At 32.3% G+C, this 19,048-nt stretch overlaps 2 protein-coding genes and 1 pseudogene across 5 annotated transcripts in view; all 3 read right to left on the bottom strand.

Moving 5' to 3' along the window:
- Nucleotides 1-188: 188 nt before the first annotated feature.
- LOC100782337 (tRNA uridine 5-carboxymethylaminomethyl modification enzyme MnmG) lies at nucleotides 189-5,559 on the bottom strand. Its single transcript, XM_003531992.5, has 11 exons — nucleotides 5,252-5,559; nucleotides 4,820-5,174; nucleotides 4,128-4,458; nucleotides 3,500-3,679; nucleotides 3,223-3,303; nucleotides 2,754-2,972; nucleotides 2,454-2,596; nucleotides 2,175-2,341; nucleotides 1,337-1,554; nucleotides 1,087-1,179; nucleotides 189-613 (listed from the first exon to the last, which is right to left on the bottom strand). The coding sequence occupies exons 1-11, from the start codon at nucleotides 5,421-5,423 to the stop codon at nucleotides 413-415; spliced, it is 2,160 nt and encodes a 719-aa protein (XP_003532040.1). The 5' UTR covers nucleotides 5,424-5,559; the 3' UTR covers nucleotides 189-412.
- Nucleotides 5,560-9,558: 3,999 nt separating this feature from the next.
- Nucleotides 9,559-14,282, bottom strand: LOC102665514 (E3 ubiquitin-protein ligase RGLG3-like; annotated as a pseudogene).
- Nucleotides 14,283-17,995: 3,713 nt separating this feature from the next.
- LOC102666889 (uncharacterized) overlaps nucleotides 17,996-19,048 on the bottom strand; it is a 7,381-nt gene continuing 6,328 nt past the window's right edge. For 2 of the 4 annotated variants that reach the window (XR_005892493.1, XR_005892492.1), the window contains exons 4-6: nucleotides 18,532-18,886; nucleotides 18,339-18,434; nucleotides 17,996-18,260 (exon numbers count right to left, since the gene is read on the bottom strand). Coding sequence is in view for 1 of the 4 variants with exons in the window: in XM_041017855.1 (XP_040873789.1) it covers nucleotides 18,165-18,260; nucleotides 18,532-18,601; nucleotides 18,695-18,843 (315 nt within the window). In the remaining 3 variants the exon portion in view is untranslated. Of the gene's footprint in view, nucleotides 18,261-18,338; nucleotides 18,435-18,531; nucleotides 19,039-19,048 lie in introns of those variants that run through there. The other 2 variants (XM_041017855.1, XR_001389378.3) reach the window with 2 other exon arrangements.

The following is a 19,048-nucleotide window of genomic DNA, read 5'->3' as shown; positions in this document are numbered from 1 at the left end:
GATACTTCAATAAATACCGAGCAAATTTACAATGATTAAAATCTAAATGAATGGAGAACATTGAGACCTATACCTTGAAAGTTGAAAGGACCCCAAATCCAAATCATGTAAAATTATTAAAAAAAAAAACTAAAAGTATTTGCTACTTTTAGCAAAAACTGACATTTATATCAATCAACAACTAATTCTATTTAAAACTTTACAATTTATTTAATTTTTATCATCAATTTGATAAAATTGTCAAATGAAGGAAAAAAAAGTTAGTTTCTATTCGTTTCCCTCCAATCCTTTCTAATAATCTATTTATCTATGACACTAAGATTTTGTAGCCTTTACACCACATATACATAATGTGGCACACTAAATACCAAAAATTGATAGAATGGTCAGGTATCAAAGTGACATGGAAGCTTTATCCAGAGCTGACTTTTTCAGTCAAAGAAACTTCAGGCACGTCATCTTGGGTATTTGCTCGAACGGCATTCATCATTTTGTACTTCCTCAGTTCTTGAGCTTTCCTCCGTCTGGCTTCGAGCACAATGACTAGAGCAGTGATATCAGCAGGGCTCACCCCACCTACTCTGCTTGCCTGGCCAATGGTTTGAGGCCTAACCTGAAATCATTGAAATAACATATTTCATAGCACTATTGTACTACACGCAACGAAAAGTGTGTCTGTATATATATATATATATATATAAACATCATTTAATACTTAATTTTTTAAGTATTATAATTGAATAAAGTGTACTAAACTTTCCTTGATGTAACAAAAGAAAAGTTGCTCCTTAATCCGTATCCTTAGAGGACATGTTAGTAAGATCCTGACTTTAGTTTGATGGTGCAATATTAAATCTTATCGGTTACTCTGCCGTAGATGCTGTTTTGGGGGAAGACGGGTCCTTTTATGAATTCAATATCAGTAGTAATATTTTGATTGAATAGTACTTGAAGAGTTGATTGACACAAATATTTATTCCCGTAATATCTCATTATTTTTTGCCCATTATTACTAAATTTGTACATTGAACTTGTGACGGATGTAATGAACCAAATATCTATTTTATAAATTTATAACGTACAAACCTTGGAAAGTTTTTCGCGAGCTTCAAGAGACAATGTTGTCATTGCATAGTAATCCAAGTCTTCAGGAAGTGGTCTATGTTGTTTTGCAACCAGCTATAGGTAAATCCATCACAACAATGAGATTTCACGTTAAATACACAGCTGAAAACTGAAATGCTAAAATGTGTAAAAATTAAAATGATTTAGGGTTGTCATGTTGACACAGCAAAAACAGATTCACTTTTTCTCATTGACAAAGTGTAACAAATACCTGTTGAAGTTGGCTTTGCTGACGCAAGATGAAACCTTCATACTTTATATCAATCTCAACACATTCTTTCTCCATTCTTGATAAGCTTTTGTCACCGAAATCATGCTTGTCTAGAATTTCATATTGTATGTGTGGTTTCTTAAGAAGACTTTCTAATGTTGAAAAGTCCTTCACTGGCTGACCAGACAGATTAGTGACTTCAGCAGCCAAATCCCCTCCTGATGAGAAAATTGAGGAGAGTAGCAATAATTGATAATTAGTCAAATAAAATTTCTATAAATCTACAGCAGAATATGTATTTGAAGGGAAGAGTGCAACGTTGGAAGATCGGTATAAATATAATAACAGACTCCTACTATATATAAAACACATTTTTGCCAAGAGAATGGATAATAGTAATCACAAAATAGTTTAGACTTTTATTTAACACTAGCGTGAATTATCTACCAGACTATATTAAACAGTAGTTTACATTGTAATCCTTATGTAACATATTTTGTGACCGTATAAAGTGCAGATGACTGAAGATTCAAAGCTCCCAATTTTTCAACACTCACTATATTATTCTATCGTCGGTATTACTTTTGTTAGCTAAAGATCATAAGGAAAACGAAGGGGGTGGAGGGAGGTGAGGATAAGTTTATTTTACAGGCAACCATCCTCATGTTAATGCAACAATTTTATTTGACTTGAGAAGCATCAACATTTAAATGACTTTGTTATTATGTGCAGTTATTGCCATCCTGTTTTCCCCAAAAGGATAAACTTTCTTTCGGTACTTTTTAAAGAAACAGCTCCCAAGAATGAGTTACTACACAAGCATAGTAGACAAACAAACCTGATATCCTGACACTTTTCAGTCGCTTCTTTTCCTCAGAAATCCGAGCTTGCTTATCCTGGTACAGTTTCCAGCGTCTATCATCAATCAATCCAATTTCACGACCTAAAGGTGTGAGACGGCTATCAGCATTGTCAGATCTCAAGAGTAACCGATGCTCTGAGCGGCTAACATGAGGAAGACAAATTTCAATTTAAATAACAAGAAAGGAATAAGGAGTAACAGGATGAAGCAGCATATATGCATCTATGAGCAGAAATGTTATCTTGGTTAGTTTACCTGGTTAACACGCGGTAAGGCTCTCGCAGGTCCTTGGTTACTAGATCATCAATTAATGTTCCTATATAACTGCTCTCCCTCTCAAGAACAATAACTGGCTTACCGTCTGCATGTCTAGCAGCATTGATACCAGAAATAATACCCTAAAGGAATTGTAAACAGGAAGAAAGCTTGCTAGATTAGCAGGAAGCCCAAATAGCCATGAAGAGTCAACTACCCATGATACAACTCGCAAGTCACAACACCAAAAAAAAACAAAAGTATTAGATTTAATAGTACAAATGAACTTTAAAATAATACCTGGGCCGCAGCTTCTTCATAGCCTGTAGTTCCATTTATCTGACCAGAGAAGAACAATCCTTGTATTTTCTTTGTCATTAGAGACCTAGCACATTGATGAGCAGGTAAATAATCATACTCCACAGCATATGCAGGCCTTAACATTGAACAGTTCTCAAGTCCAGGTAAAGTTCTCAGCAAAGGTAATTGTAGTCTCTCTGGCAAACCTGTTGAGAACCCCTATAAGATAGAATGCGTTAACCATATGCATTTCAATCTTTTGTAAGTGGAATTTTAGGGTTCAGCTCACTACTAATTTTCTGAAACAAATGTATCAGATTGTTAATTTATTTTATGGATCTTCATCACATCATTGTATTCAAACACCCACAAACCCAATCCCCTCCCCCCTGGCTTGCAAAAGAAATGTCAAGTTTTATTCAGATTACAGAAAGGAGGGATAAAGAATACATAAGTATATATAACTTACCTGCACATAGAGCTCAGGCACATTTCGACCCTCAGGTTCAAGAAATATTTGATGAGACTCTTTATCTTGGAATCTTACAATCTGAAAGTGAACAATATATCACATCATAAAATAATACAAATGATTCCAATATAGTTTATCTGATGTTTCAGACCCCTTTTTCTAAATGGTTCAGGTTCAATCTGAGTATGGAATGAAATGGTAACTATAGTTAATCAGGTACATACACATATTAAACTGATATGAAGAAAACCAAGGTAGCTTTTTTGAAACACACCTTATCTTCTATTGAGGGACAGTATCTAGGTCCTTTGGCTTCAACCCATCCTCCATAAGTGGGAGTCTCGTGTAAGTTCTCTTGTATTATCTGATGAGTTGTACTTGTAGTACGAGTTAGGTAGCAGCACATCTGCTCTCTTTCAATATGGACCTCAGGATCAAAACTAAACCAGCCAACCTGCCAATTATGAAGATAACTCGGGGAAACACTATCTTTTTGTTAGAGTAAATGCTTTTAATTACAGATTACAACTTACAAGCAGTTGGAAACTCAGCATTATCATTATCATTCAGCACTGGAGGAAAAGTAAAATTCTATTTTTATCTATTGTCATAAATTGTTTGAACTGTCAGCACTAAAAGTATTACATAGCTATCTATGCTAAATATAATTATCAAGTGAATTAACTTAATAAACATCTTGGACCTTGCCCAACTGATGGCTGGTAGACATAATTCTCCAAGTAGCAAATTACTAAGGTCTTTAAGTTGTATCAAGATTACTAACAGACTAACATAATCAGAAGTGACACTTGGAATGAAACCAGACAACCATTTGCAAACTACACACCAAAAGCCTGATTTGAATCTAATGAACCTACTTATATAGGTTTAGATGGACAAACCTCTTCATCTCCATACTGTGGTTCTAATCCTGAGAAATTTACAGTGCGAATGTCCACTCGGGCAGGGGTTCCAGTTTTCAATCGATCAGTTTCAAAACCAAGTTGTTGTAAGTTTTCTGTTAATCCAAGTGAAGCAGACTCGCCAGCTCTTCCTGCAGGCATAGAAGTTCTACCGACCCAAATTTTACCCCTCATAAAAGTCCCTGTGGTGAGAATAACAGACGGAGCATAGAATTTCATTCCAAAGAAAGTAGAAACACCTTCCACATTATCATTCTTCCCTAGTAAAATATCTGTGACCATAGCCTCTCGAATAGAAAGGTTTGGTGTGCTGCAAAAAAAAAAAAGTTCCAAACAAACAATACATGATGGGAAGTAACAAACATGGCAAATGCATATATATATATATATATATATATATATATATATATATTGTCCCGGGTTAGTGTCTCCAAACCCACTGGGTCAGAGACTCACTGTGCATGATTGCTGCTGTCCCCCAACCCACTGGGTCAGAGACTCATTGTGCGTGATTGCTGTTGGCCCAAGAGAATTTTGCACAAAGTAAAAATCGAACATGGATTTTCCGGCTAAATAGATGGTTTCCACTCATGTGAACACAGAGGAGCCTTGCACCACTGCATCATCCCTTACATGACAAATGCATATAACATTATTAAGTCTGAACTTGCCTTTCTACAACAGTTTTCATTTGCAAGGCATAGTCCCTTTTATCAGTCTGAGCACGTAATGCACGAACTGCGGGACCTCTTGAGACATTGAGTACACGCTTCTGTAAGTAACATCTATCAGCAATCTTCCCTATTTCCCCGCCTAGGGCATCGACTTCATGAACAAGCTGGGACTTTGCAGGGCCACCAACAGCTGGATTGCAAGGCTGCCACGCAATTCGGTCAATGTTGAGAGTAAGAAGAAGAGTCCTTGCCCCCAAACGTGCAGAGGCAAGAGCGGCTTCGCACCCTGCGTGCCCTCCTCCAACTACAATCACATCATACTTCTCATCCAATCCCAATTCATATTCCACCTCTGCAAAGCCCCAAGTAAGTAAACAATTTCAGTTTCCAACAGTAAAATCTGACGCCAAATAAGCGCAGTTCGCGTACCTCGGGAGGTGGAGCTGGCGGAGAAACGCCGGGGAAAAGAGGAGAAGGAGATTCGGCGGCGGAATGTGACGTGAGGAGAGCTCCGAAGAGCGGGGGAGGAAGTAAGAAAGAGCGTTCTGCATAAGCTTCGGCCAAGGCGACAGATATGGTTATTTAACGGCGCCGTTGCCATTGTGGCTTTTGGTTGCTGTTGTTTCAATGGCGTTTCGTTGTCATCCTCATCCGCAATGTTTTGCAGCTTCCTTCTTTTGTTCTCTCTCCCATGACAAATAGCAATATCCAATATTATGTTAGGCCAAGTGAACTTCCTGGCCCAATGTCTGAAGTTAGCTTGTATAGCTGTAAAACTTTTGTATACTTTCGGGCTTTAGAAAAAATAATTCATGTATTATTTATTTTCTTTTTTTAATAATCATTTCCTTTTTTTTTGTATAATAGCGATAAGAAAGTTAGATAATTTGATTAGTAACATAATCTATTTTGTTTTGATATATTTTTAGAACATAACTGATATTATTTTTTAAATAAAAATATAGTTAATGTAGATATTCATTTTTATTATACTATAAATAAAATTATGAAAGTGTTTTGCACAATGTGAAATTGGCTATTAACATTTTAGAATTCTATATTTTTTAAAAAAATTATTAATTTATAAGTAATTATATTTTTTATAATAACTAGTTGGAAACTGACACTACGCGTAAATTAAAATAATTAAAAAATATAAATAACTGTCACATTTGATATTTTTTTAATAATTATTTAATTTAAAGATAGTTTTTAGAATTAATTAGAAGATAAAATAGTCCAAGAAAATGTATAAAATAGGAACAATTATCTTGATTAATAGTTGTAAATAACAATAACAATTAATCCTTTCTGGATCTGCCCCCATAGTGAAAAATAAGAAAAAGAGGTTATTCTTCCTGGAGCAGGAGACAATTGATCATGACGCCACCATCCAAAATCATCTTTGGCCACAACAAACACTGGTCAAAGTGAGAACGATAATTGGAGAAGGAAGGGATGGGATACCTTATGTGAAAAAGTGTGTCCTACCCTTAAAAATATTCCAAAATAGTTTCATTGTTTAAGGCGAATTTCTAATATGAACTTAGTTTGTTTTGAGGTACACCAGTAAAGTAATGGTTAAGACCTTAAAATAATATGAACTTAGTTCCTTCATGGTTGAAAATAATTTTTTATATAAGAAACTATACCTAACAATTAAAAAAATAAGTTTCCGAGACTTAATAACTATCTAAACAATAAAAAATTGATTTTCTCAACTTCAACACGAGAGAAAATAAAATTGTCAAGGGAAGAACATGGAACAAATATACTCGTTGAACAACCATAATAAATCCCAAAAATCATAAAATTTGAAAAAAAAAAGTGATTTAAATCCAGATTTAAGCAAAACAGTAAAAGGAAAAGAGGGGAAAACCAAACGCAATCAAGGTGAAGGCAAACGCACCATGACGGAAACGAGACCATGGCAGGAGACACGAGATGCGACCATGGTTGGAGATGCGACATGCAACCGTAATGGAGACCCAAGATGCGACCATGGCCGGACCATGGCTGGAGACTCGACCATGTGCTTCATTGTTGACGCCAGCGAAGGTGACGCGAGACTACCATGGCCAGAGGTGGAGACGCGAAGTGAAGGTGAGGCCAGGCGAAGGTGTTGCAGTGGTGGCCGGAGGTGTTAACGAATGTAGCCATGGAGGAAAGGAAGAAAATAGAGAGAAGGAGATGAAGAAGATAGAGAGGAGGAGAGGGGGAAGCTTATGGAGAAAAGAAGAAAAGACGTGCTGGAGAGAGAGAACAAAGTTATCGAGAAAAGAAGAAAAGTAGTAAGTAGCATTTTAGGTAATGAGGTGAGACGATCTGGACCGTCCATCTTATTAATGATGATGAATATGAACTATTGAGCAATTGAGGTAATTAATGAAGAAAGATTTTGACTGTTGATGGAAATGTTACTGTTGCCATTGATCGTTGATCTAAAAATAATACCATTGAAGTGCAGAAATGAACGTGCTATGGAAATGTTTTCAGTTTGATTATTCACTATACATTTATGCACGGTACACCATATTTTTACAAGTTTTGTACTGTTAATTTTATTTGTTGTTGTTGCTATCAAGTGTCAATTTTTTTTATTCTCCTTGAAATGGATCCCAACCAGTATAATTATCAATGTTACTATAGTTATTTGCAAAATCAATCACTCCCTATTAATGAAAATTCTCAAAATCCACCACAATATGTTATGTATCGACCACCCCATAGCAGTGAAAATTTTCAGAATCCACCGCAATATGTTATGTGTCCACCACCACCTCTTACTAGTGAAAATTCTCAAAATCCACCACAAGGATTTTCTTCCATTTATTCATATTTATTATTTGTATACATAAAAACTGAAAAATGAATTAATTATTTTATTGGAATAATGATTAAATTATAATAAAATAATTTAAATATTTAGATTTCTTGTTATTTCTTACAATTTCTTACATTTGAGTAAAATTTTATATGAGTTTCTTATGAGTAACATAACACTATGAAAATCACAAAAAATTATGTGGGAACCACAAAAAGATAATTAAAAAACCTATATAGGAAACTTTTTAGGTCGAAGATGCTCTTATGCAACTATAGAAGATGATTCCATCACGTAACCACTCCAGGCAGCTAATCATTTTTTAATACAAATAAGGTAAAATTAATGTTTTGATACAATAAGCCAATGAGCTAAGGGTTAGGGTTTAGCTATATATAAGTAATGAGTTGCGAGATGAGATGTGATTCACTCAGGGGTTGAGGTATGAGTGATAACAACGGCGGTGGAAATGGAAATGGGTCGGGTCAAGGCCCATCTGTAGCCCCGTATCCCAGAAGTTCATTCAGCAACCTTCCGGGTTCTCGACCAGACAAGAAGCATGAGTTGATCAAGAGAATCCTTAATATTTCATCCCCCTCCAAATGATATCACTTATCTCTTTTTATAATTTATGCCTTTTTCCACTCCTCATGTAAAATATATTCCCTTCGTCTATGTATTATAAAATAAACGCTCTCTTATCACTTGTGTTTCTATTTGTCTACTTCTTCTTTTTTCTCTGTTATATACCATTGAAATTGGCGCTGTTTTCTTCTCCTTCATTTTCCATTATTTGGGGCTGTTGTAATTGAGTAGATCAGTATCCTTTATAGTTCATTGATCTATTCTATCCCTAAACCAATTTACACTACACTGCGGGTTGTGGTGAGAGAAGAGGCTACAGAGCTTAGAAAGAAGGAAAAAAAAAAAAAAAAAAGGAAATGAAATCTGATTTCCTATTGTTATGATTTGTCTTTGCTTGTTAATGAAAATCAATACTACATGAAAATGTTTTTCTAAACTGTATATTCTTATCTAGTCGGTATCGATGTGATTTTTTATTAACTTTGTAAAATAAAAGAAAAATAAATTTGGTCTCGGGGATCCGAGTAGGGATATGATATGAACTAGAACTATCAACTATGTGATAAACTTATTGGGGAGCCTAACAATATTTCACTAAATAACTAAATATAATTAAATCCTAAAAGTATGATATTTTTTTATAAAATAATACTGGATAATAAAACAGTAACTACAAAAATTAAGAATTTTTTTTTACCAATACTTTAAGTTAAATATATATTCCGTTAAAAAGGTAATATATATATATATATATATATATGCGCTAAGCAACAATTTTAATAAGCTCTCTTTAACAATTGTTTGATGACAGCGCGCTCTCCCACCCAGAATGAAAATACGGCTAAGAAAGCGGTGGTGTGAGTGGCGATATTATCGGTGATGATCTGTTCATTTTTTATTTTAATTTTTATTTTGAGTACATGGAGATGGAGGACACTGAACAGAGAAAATAATAGAAAGAGTGTGTTGAACAAATTATTTTAACAAGTTCATAAGTTTATTTAATCAAAATAAAAGTGTTTGATATCGTACTTTCAATAAATAATACGAGTAATAAATAATATTTTTTCCCATTCGACACATATATTTATGTCTTTCTCCCAGTACCGTTTTCTTGCAGTTCATGCACGTTACATCTGGGATTCATACTCTAATTAAGATGCACTCGTATTGAAGATGAATCCCAGTGGTTGCCCAATACTCTAATTAAGATCAGATTAAAATATACTTTTTAATACTATTTAAAAATTAAAGTATACTTAATAAAGAAGACAACATCTTAAAAAATAATGAATACCATACCATAAGAAAAGATAACGAAGTCTAAAATTGATTATAAAGGGGTAGATATTCTTAGCACTTTCAAATCAACGACAATGAACATTTTGTTCAAACACAAACACTATACATGACAACCTTTTTGTACATTTTCTTATATCTGAAATGTAAGGAATTTTTTTTATCAACAGGCAATAATGGCAATATAAAGCATATATTAGCAGCTAAGTGTATAGTCTCAGGCGAGTTGTAATTTCTTGCCGGCACATAGGGCATGAAGATAATGTCACACCACACTCCTTGCAAGTCTGTATCAAAAACAAAATGCAAATAAATAAGACACAGTTTTACGTGTTCGTTTTCATTACTAGTACACAAGTACAACTTCCTCAAACGTGAAAGTTATAACTTACTGATTCAGTGAGTAACATACTGATTCTACTGCAACTGGAAGGAAGAGGCCTTTTATGTTGATAACTTGTTGGATTTTCACTGCATCAGAATAATATGAGATTCAGCAATCCTTGATTACAATTTAGAATTACCATACCTGTATTTCATTGCTTACTTTGCAATTTGTAGATTTTGGGTTATCCGGTACTGAATTGGAATTTCCATAAGGGCAGCAAGTGCAAATGACTGATGGGGCAAGAAGGAACCCAGAGTAGCTAATATATCATTATTTTATTATTAATAATAAAAAACTCATAACATCATAAATGGTTCAGTATTAAAGGTGGTAATTTAAAATATGAATTTCACAAATATCGTTTCTGAAACCCATTACAAGCCCTCATGTAGTCAAGTATGTTTTTGCGATTTTCTTTGATAGACAAATTTGTTTGTTTTAGCTTCATCTTGAGGGGAAGAGTCAGATAATTAACGTATCCTATGTAAAAGAGTATTATTGTTTTTATTGTGTCAGTACATAGTGTTGTTGGGCAGGGCATTTTTATTAGTTGTATAATTTGTATTTGACCTAGATTATTGGCACAGAGAGGGGTATAAGATCAGTGTTATATACAACAGTTATCAAGATTTCAGAGTCTAATTATAACTTATAAGTATTTATTTCCCCTTTGTCGTCCAATCCCGAACATTTAAACAATACTAAACACTAGTTACAAACTCACACAAACTTGAACACATACTTACTTGATCATACATCAGTCAAGTACCTGAAAGTTGTCAAATAAGCGCTGAGTAATGTTATCATCAAAGTGCTGCATCATCCCATGGTCCATCTCCAACTCCAACCAAAATAATTGAGGGGATAGTGGCTGATAATCAGAATAGCTCCACATTAAAGACAGATACCAAGAACAGTAGCAAAAGAATACAAAAGAAACTGTTTTACCTTGCAGCAATGATGAAGTTAATAGTTGCTTTTTCTTGTGGACTAAACTTTCCATGTGGTGTATCAGAATTTCTAGTGACCTATAAAAAATGAAATTCCAGAAACACAAGAAAATTCATAAAAGATAATTAAATAATGCCATGAAAAGATAATAATGGAATAGCATAAATAGGTAAAACCTGTCCATCAGCAATAATGACAAGAACATGATATTGACCGTTACTTCTTTCCACAATGCCTACTGCTGCGTCGATTACAGGGGCAAATGATGTTGGACCTATGGATAAGGAGATAACTGTCATAATTATATTTTGATATCATTGCTTGGATACCAAAGTCATCTCCCTCCTTGGATTTTCTACCTTTTTAGACTAAAAGAAAAATTCATTAAGAGAAAAATCGGTATATAATGCAGGACTATCCTTAAAATAGAGATAAAACAGCAAAAAAAATAAAGGAAAACAAAGTAGATACATCAACTTAAAAGGGAAATTTAGTAACATTTATGTACAATTTATTTTAGAGAAATAATCAGTTTGTTTTCAAAAACTCTTTTAGGCAGCTGCTTAAAAGAGCTTTTGTGACCCTAAATAGGATTCTCAACAGAAATTCTGCAATTAATGGAAGCAGCATGAATATATCTCCAATTGTCCTACTCTGACTGGAAAGGAAGAAAGGAGCTGCTTTTCATATTTTCTGTCGGTGCCTGTAGATCTTGCACCGAACATGCCTCAATCTCTAGTCCAGCTTACTCCATAAATGGTATGGCAGATGATATTCTCTGCATTTTCTACTTTTGGACTGAGGTAATTCTAATTTTATATCTAAACCTTGGTATATTGATTCTAGAGCTTCAAATCACATGAACATTGGTTATATTTCTAAATTTTTTACTGATATTTTTGTCCCCTAGTCTTTCCACAAATCTTATTTTTGTTACACAATTGTTTGATTAGATTTGTGATGTCAATTTTTCTCATGATGGTTGTGTTGTGAAGGATCTAATGTCCAAGAAAATAATAGAGTGGGGACCTAAAGTGAGACAACTCTTTCTTCTATTGATTTCTCTTTCCACAAATTGTCTATCCTTTCCTTTGCATGTACTAATGTTAGACATGAAAGCCAAGTGTGGCATAACCATTTAGGCCACCCAAACCCACATGTATTTAGCACTTTGCTAAAATCTTGGTTGTTGGGCAATAAAAATTGTGATTATCTTTATGTCTCTTCTAATTGTACCACACGTAAACTTGCCCCATCGAGACTTGTTATTGGGAATATGAACTGCATACGAAGCCCTAGGCTTTCACAAGTTTTGTAGGTGATTGGATCAGCACATCAATTATCATGTCTTCAACAAGTATTTATCTGTGATCCAATTATAAGCATTATTACATAATTTTGAATCTTCCAATCATCACCATACAAGTATTTCTAGACAATCACTATAGTGGGGTTATTCTCCAAAGTCGTAAACTATATTTGATGTATAAACTTGTAACAAAACTGTAAAACTTAGCCAGTAAAGATGATAATATTAAACCTGCCAATTTAAGTGTGGCACTATCTCTCGGTAGCGTGCAAGTACTTCCTCAAAACCATGGCAATAGCGCTCATCACGATAAAAGCTGAACACATTCTGATCATGTGTAGATGCTACAGAAGTATATAAATGAAATCGTTAGTAGAGAAACAAATAACATTTCTTTGAAAAGCAAAACAAAAACAGCTTCTCACCATCACCAAATCCAAAACATGGTATCAGATTATCTTCATCAAATGAAGAGAGAGAGTACGGCCAATTGTAGAGATTGCTTGCTCATACAGATTAGGAGTGTTTCCAATAAAATAAAGGCTTTTGTGGTTGAAGGAGTGCTTGCCTACAAATATCAAAGTGTGACTTTTCTGCATTCTCCATACTTATATGTATGTACAATATTAATTTTATATTCAAAAGAAATAACCTGTCCACTCATTGTTCTTGGTGAAGTCAATGCCAATTATTAAATTTGAAGATTCCAGACCAGCTTCTCTCAAAGCAGAAACAACCTGAAATATAATGTGCTAAAGCTAAGTATTTTTAAAAATCCACACAGAACAGTGAATCCAGTTCAGTAAGGGGAGGTACATTGTTTCTGCTATGAGAAATGTTGGTCCCCATAAACATTTTTCAAAATTAATATAATTGTTTTCAACCTCTCTAGCTCATCCACTGAGTTCACCAATAGTCAGTTAATTAGTTTCTTTTTTCTTATCAAATTGACCTAAAAGCAATACAATTAACTTTTATAAGTGTGGGTGCAGGCCATGCCAACTTTTTCATATGGAACCGTGTTCCTTCAAAGTTCATATTTCTTCTGAAACTAAAGCAGGTATCAATAAATTTATATTTGTAAGATGTGTAACATATTCAATGACTATTAGTATGACCATAAATAGATAATCTAGACATAACTTAAAAAACCTTCAAGAAAATTCCTAATACACAGTGGCGTTCAACTAATCAACAAATATCTTACACAAACTGTCATGAAATCTTATAATCAAACAAACTTAAATTCTTCTACAGATCTGATTGAGGATTCCTCCTCTTGTGTACAAGAAAGAAGTTTTCCTTAGAATGGTAAGATTAATAATGACTATCTTCCCTAAATCAATGAGCAAAAGTAGCAGCAAAAACCTGATCCAATGAACTGAAATTGTCTGCTATATATGTGGGTCGCTGCTTATGTTGATGTCTGGTATTTACCGAACTCTCAGCATATGTAGAGGGTTGATGATATTGATGGCTAGTATTCACTGAACTTCCATCATAGGAAGCGGGTTGATGATATTGATGGCTAATATCTGCTGAACATCCATCATAGGAAAGGGGTTGCCGGAAAAAATCATCATAGGAAAGGGGTTGCTGGAAAAAATCATCATGGGAATCATGTGTTGACTCTCCATTTCCCATAATTAAAGTCTTTCTTTCATCTATATAAAAATTATAAGTAAATAAATAACAATGTAGAATTGGAGATAAAGAAGATAATACTGAAGTTAACATGAATTAAAATGAGAACTACAAAGTGCACCAAATTTAATTATCATAAGTAATAAAGTATTAGGAAGTCCACGAATTCACACAGACTTTGTTTATTTGTACTTAGAGTGATGCAAACTCAAATTAAAAATAATAGAATTTAAAATAAAAGATAAAAAAAACATAGTAGATAAGATAAACATTTAAAGATAAAAATAAAAAATTAAAAAGATAAAATTTTTAAATAAAAATTATAAAAGATAAGTTAAGAAAAGTAAAAGATAAGTTATCAGAATTTGATGATGTTGGGACTAGCTTGCCTTATCTGCATAGGATGTATAATTTTATGATTTTTCTTTATCAATTCTTGTGATTTTATCATATCCACATCTATTCATTTACCCTGGTTCCTCTTGGATGACAAACCTATTTTATTTATCTATCTCTCAAATCTCTTTGAAAAGATTCAACAAATAAAGTGCATAAAATTATCATTTTATGTCTAACAATGACTTTCTTATTAAATCATTTCTTTTTGTTCTATTAGAAGTTATCTTCTTCCGAGTGTCTAACTCTTAAAATTAAAGCATGCATACTTTCTTTGAATCTTACTTAGAAGTTACCGTCTTTCGAGCGTCTAACCCCTAACAAAATACACAGATGAATAAAATAATGCATGAAAAGATAAACAGAAAAGACAATAAAAAAGAAAACACCTGATATTGCAATGATAAATAGTGAATACATCATACATTACTTGGCTTTTAGGCCTGCCAAGCCCTAGCTAGGGGTTTAGCTACTCATTGTTATGAGAGACTTTTACGGGATTGAGGTGAATGGAAGAAGGTGATAGATGCCTGATAACAAGGAAAAATGATTTTTCCTATGGGATAGACCTAATGTGTGTTGTGTGACTCATTGTCTTCCTTCTTATAGGTGTTGTAGTGGACTAGGGTCTGATGTTAAAAATCTTTCTTATTCATATTTTTTATATTTTTTCGATCTTTTTCTCTTTTAATTAATCATTTTTATATTTGCAAGTCATAAATAATAAAAATATCAATTATTATCATTTAAGTAAAAAATAATTATTAAATAAATATTTTTAATGATATTTTCAATATATTTTTATTATAAAAAATAACTCATATTTAACGATTGTGAGATAACAATACACATTAAGTTTCAAAATATCACATTTCAAGAGAAAATAAGAAGAAACATATATTCGGTTAAAACCATAAGCACATTTAGATAGTGTTACCCAGGATATTCCTTAGCTGAGAGCTAATCCCTCGAGCTACTAAGATACATCTAAGGGAGTGATCTCTCTCAATACATGTTTTTTCATACACACAAATGTTGGGATTGAATCCTGGGACGAGGTTATATATCAACCAAGTCACACCATGTTGGTATTCACAATAGCTTATGTAAATTGTAAACATATTTCCGGGAATAACATTTTATTTTCCTGAGCCAGCTTTCTGAAATGATAAACAAGATTCGTTTAGCAATATATGTTTCCAAAAGCCATGCAACACATAACTTGCAAATTAACTCGTTTCTGAAACGAAACTGGAAGGTTTTCTCAGCAAACAAAATTCTCCTAAAGCTAAGTTCCACAAGCTACAGAACATAGAGAAAAACCATCGAACTTAAGAGTAGTCCGTACTCCATAAACCGGACACATACTAACAAACATTACTTGCCAAAAACAAAAGATGTTCGGTGTCTAATTAACACCGCAAAATAAATGTCAATTATCACCTGAAAGAAATAAGAAAGAGATCCAAAATGAATCTGAGTTCGAAGTGAATGAAGAGCTTCAGCTGCTGCTTTTTCTAGATGCTAGTATTAGTCTATTACCTTGTACGTTGACCATTTTCTCAGACAAGATGGTGTTAACTAATTTTATATCATTTATACAGCCAAATGTGTTTTGTAATGTTGTTTGCAAAAGATCGACTCTTGACAAAAGGTGCATTATCTATGTGAATCAAAGCTTTTATGCCCTTTGAATTTGTTTGCCAACCTTTCCAGCATTATCAAACTCAATAATACTTAACTTTTTTGTTTTATCTATCCTTTCAGATGTAAGAGTAAGTTGTTATAAATATTTTAATATTTATTTTCAATTTTTTGATAAAAAAAATATGTAATTCATTTGAAGGAAGACTATATTATCCTATGAGCCTAATATGGACATCAGAAATAATGTGATAGTCCTTATAAATAACTCAACAATAAAAAAGTTCAAATCTATAAATTATGTGAACCCTAACGAAGATATAAGAGTTTTAATAATGAAATATTTTTTTGAAAGGTTTAATAATGAAAGATAAGAAATGTTACATGCTACATCATATTTATATTTTATTTTCTGTTTTAAAATATTTATATGAGAAATAGTAAAAATTATCTTTGTGATTGAAAAACTAAAATAAAATATTTTCTTGAATCAAGCAATGCTTACATTTTCATTAGTTACAACTTACCAGTGTTTAAATGATTTTTTTCATTTAAAAATTTATCGTTCAAAATTAAAATATTAAATAAAATACAAATAATAAACCAGTAAAGATTATTTATTATTTACATAAAAAAGAAAAATTCAAGTTTTAACATAATATATATAAATATATATATTAACTTATTTAAAATAAAGAAAAAATATAACCATTAAAAATTAACATGTCATTGATTCAAATAACACTTAGCTCGAATCACGTAAGAAAGATCTTGAGTTGTAATCCGATGAATAGAAATTAAAAATATGATTAAAAAGAAAAAATTTCCTAAAAATGATCAATTAAGTTTCCAACAAATATTATTATAAAATTAATGGATACTTCACACATTAATATTATGGGAAAAAAATTTTAATCATTAATTAGATCATTTAGATACATTTAAAATTAGAAAACAAAATTGTGTTACTTTTTTTTTTTTTTTTAATATACAACATAAGTATTATCGAGTTTAAATTCTAATTGGATCAAAGAGTGTTTGCAGGTTTGGGACATTCTTTTTTTTTAGATGAGGTAAATATAAGTATTTTGTCCTTTATTCTCTAATTTAAAATAATGCTCAGTAAGTTCTACAATAAATTTCCACCAAAAAAAAGCTGTACAATAAATCAAAGTTTTGCTGATTCTTTTGAGAAAAGTTAATCTAAATGGAAGCAGTGTTCAGTAATCACTACTAGAAAATAAGGTTTTAACATCGGTTATTTAAGACTTTCAACATCGGTTATTAATTGATGTTGAAAGTACCGATGTGGAAAGTAGTATCATTAACATCGGTTTTTCAAAACCGATGTTAACTAATAAATACAACATCGGTTATTTAAATAAGCGATGTTATATGATACGAATTATGAAAAAAAAAATTATAAATCTATAAATTAACATCGGTTTTTTAAAAAACTGATGTTGTAAGTGACATTTAACATCGGTTTTTTAAAAAACCGATGTTGTAAGTGACATTTAATGTTGTAAGTAACATTTAACATCGGTTTTTTAAAAAACTGATGTTGTAAGTGACATTTAACATCGGTTTTTTAAATAACCAATGTTAAATGTGACATGTGACATCGGTTTTTTAAAAACTGATGTTGTAAGTAACATTTCACATCAGTTTTTTAAAAATCTGATGTTGTAAGTGATATTTAACATCGGTTATTTAAATAGGCAATGTTATATGATATGAATTATGAAGAAAAAAAAGTTATAAATCTATAAATCAACATCGATTTTTAAAAAACTGATGTTGTTAGTGACATGTAACATCGGTTTTTAAAATAACCGATGTTAAATGTGATATATGACATCGGTTTTTAAAAAACTGATGTTGTAAGTGACATTTCACATCAGTTTTTTTAAAAACTGATGTGAAATGTCACCTACAACATCAGTTTTTTTAAAAACCGATGTTAAAAAATGTTGAGGTAGGTGACATTTAACATCAGTTTTTAAAAAAACTGATGTTGTAAGTAACATTTCACATCAGTTTTTTTAAAGACCGATGTTGTTTTAGAAATTTATTTTTAACATGATGTCTGTTTTTTCAATAAATCCCAAAAATAACCTGCAAATTTTAAAATCAGACCACACAACATATAATTTTCATTCTGTTTTGAAACAGTTTTTACCAGAAAATTCAATAAGAAATTTACTAATTACTATGAATTTAAAACATATTTAATGTTGAGACATGAATTGTAAATTAAGTAAGTAAATATAAACTACAATTACAAGATTGTCTAAACATCCTAAGTTTCATTTTTCACTTTCAAATAGTACTTTGCCCACTGGTTGCGAAGTGCCTTCAATCTTTCTGGTTCCAATGGTCTAGGATCAGTGAAATACTGCATGATATAATAAAACATAAGTTAATAATATATTAGCAATCATAATAATATGAAATTTGGTGAATTAAAAATTACCATTTCCCAATTATTCTGGAAATTTCCTAAGATTATAGTTGACATCCAATGCATGACGTAATACCCACACTCAGTGCTTCCTTTTTGTCTATTACACTAAATACATTATGAAATTTAGATATGCAACGTTCAGTACAAATTAGTCTACACAATACTAAAATATAAGTGAAAACATATTGTTTAAATAACTTACTTTAACAACAATCCACCTAGCAGGAGTCTTGGATTTACTTTGTTGAGTATCGTCAAGTCCTTTCAAAGCACTATTGAATACAAACATAGATTCTTATTGTACATTTAAAATTTTGATTTACCTGACTAATGCTAATGCAAATATATTAAAAAACAACACTGACCTATTAATTATGTCTTTGAGGTAGTTGTCTGGCTTATTATGCAACGAACAAAACCAAATGACAACATTTTCCTTAGGCAAAATGACAACATTCATCCGGTTGACCTCTTTGTGAAGCAAATTGTAAGAATTGCTCGACGCCTTCCTCATATTCTGGGCTGATGCGACTTTGATTCATCCAACTTCGATCCATCTAAGTAATAACTCGGTCATACTCTCAAAGTTATTCGATGCATGAAAATCTCACTTTTTTATTAAAGGTGTGGCCCTATCCCATTCGGCAAGACCGTCTTTTATGGTAGCTTCATACATCAGGGTTAATTCTATTTTGTTAAATTTGACAAAATTTTGGCAG

Source organism: Glycine max, chromosome 8 (assembly GCF_000004515.6).
Source record: "Glycine max cultivar Williams 82 chromosome 8, Glycine_max_v4.0, whole genome shotgun sequence".
In the NCBI taxonomy this organism is placed as follows: Eukaryota; Viridiplantae; Streptophyta; class Magnoliopsida; order Fabales; family Fabaceae; genus Glycine; species Glycine max.
This window is presented reverse-complemented; position numbering and strand designations above follow the sequence as displayed.

What these genes read in the sequence shown, in the direction of transcription:
- LOC100782337 (XM_003531992.5), bottom strand. Translation starts at nt 5,423, where the DNA reads ATGGCAACGGCGCCGTTAAATAACCATATCTGTCGCCTTGGCCGAAGC. An exon ending in ATGAAAACTGTTGTAGAAAG is followed by an intron (nt 4,459 to 4,819) that starts GCAAGTTCAGAC and finishes TTTTTTTTGCAG; the next exon opens with CACACCAAACCTTTCTATTC. An exon ending in GTCCCTCAATAGAAGATAAG is followed by an intron (nt 3,304 to 3,499) that starts GTGTGTTTCAAA and finishes GTTCACTTTCAG; the next exon opens with ATTGTAAGATTCCAAGATAA.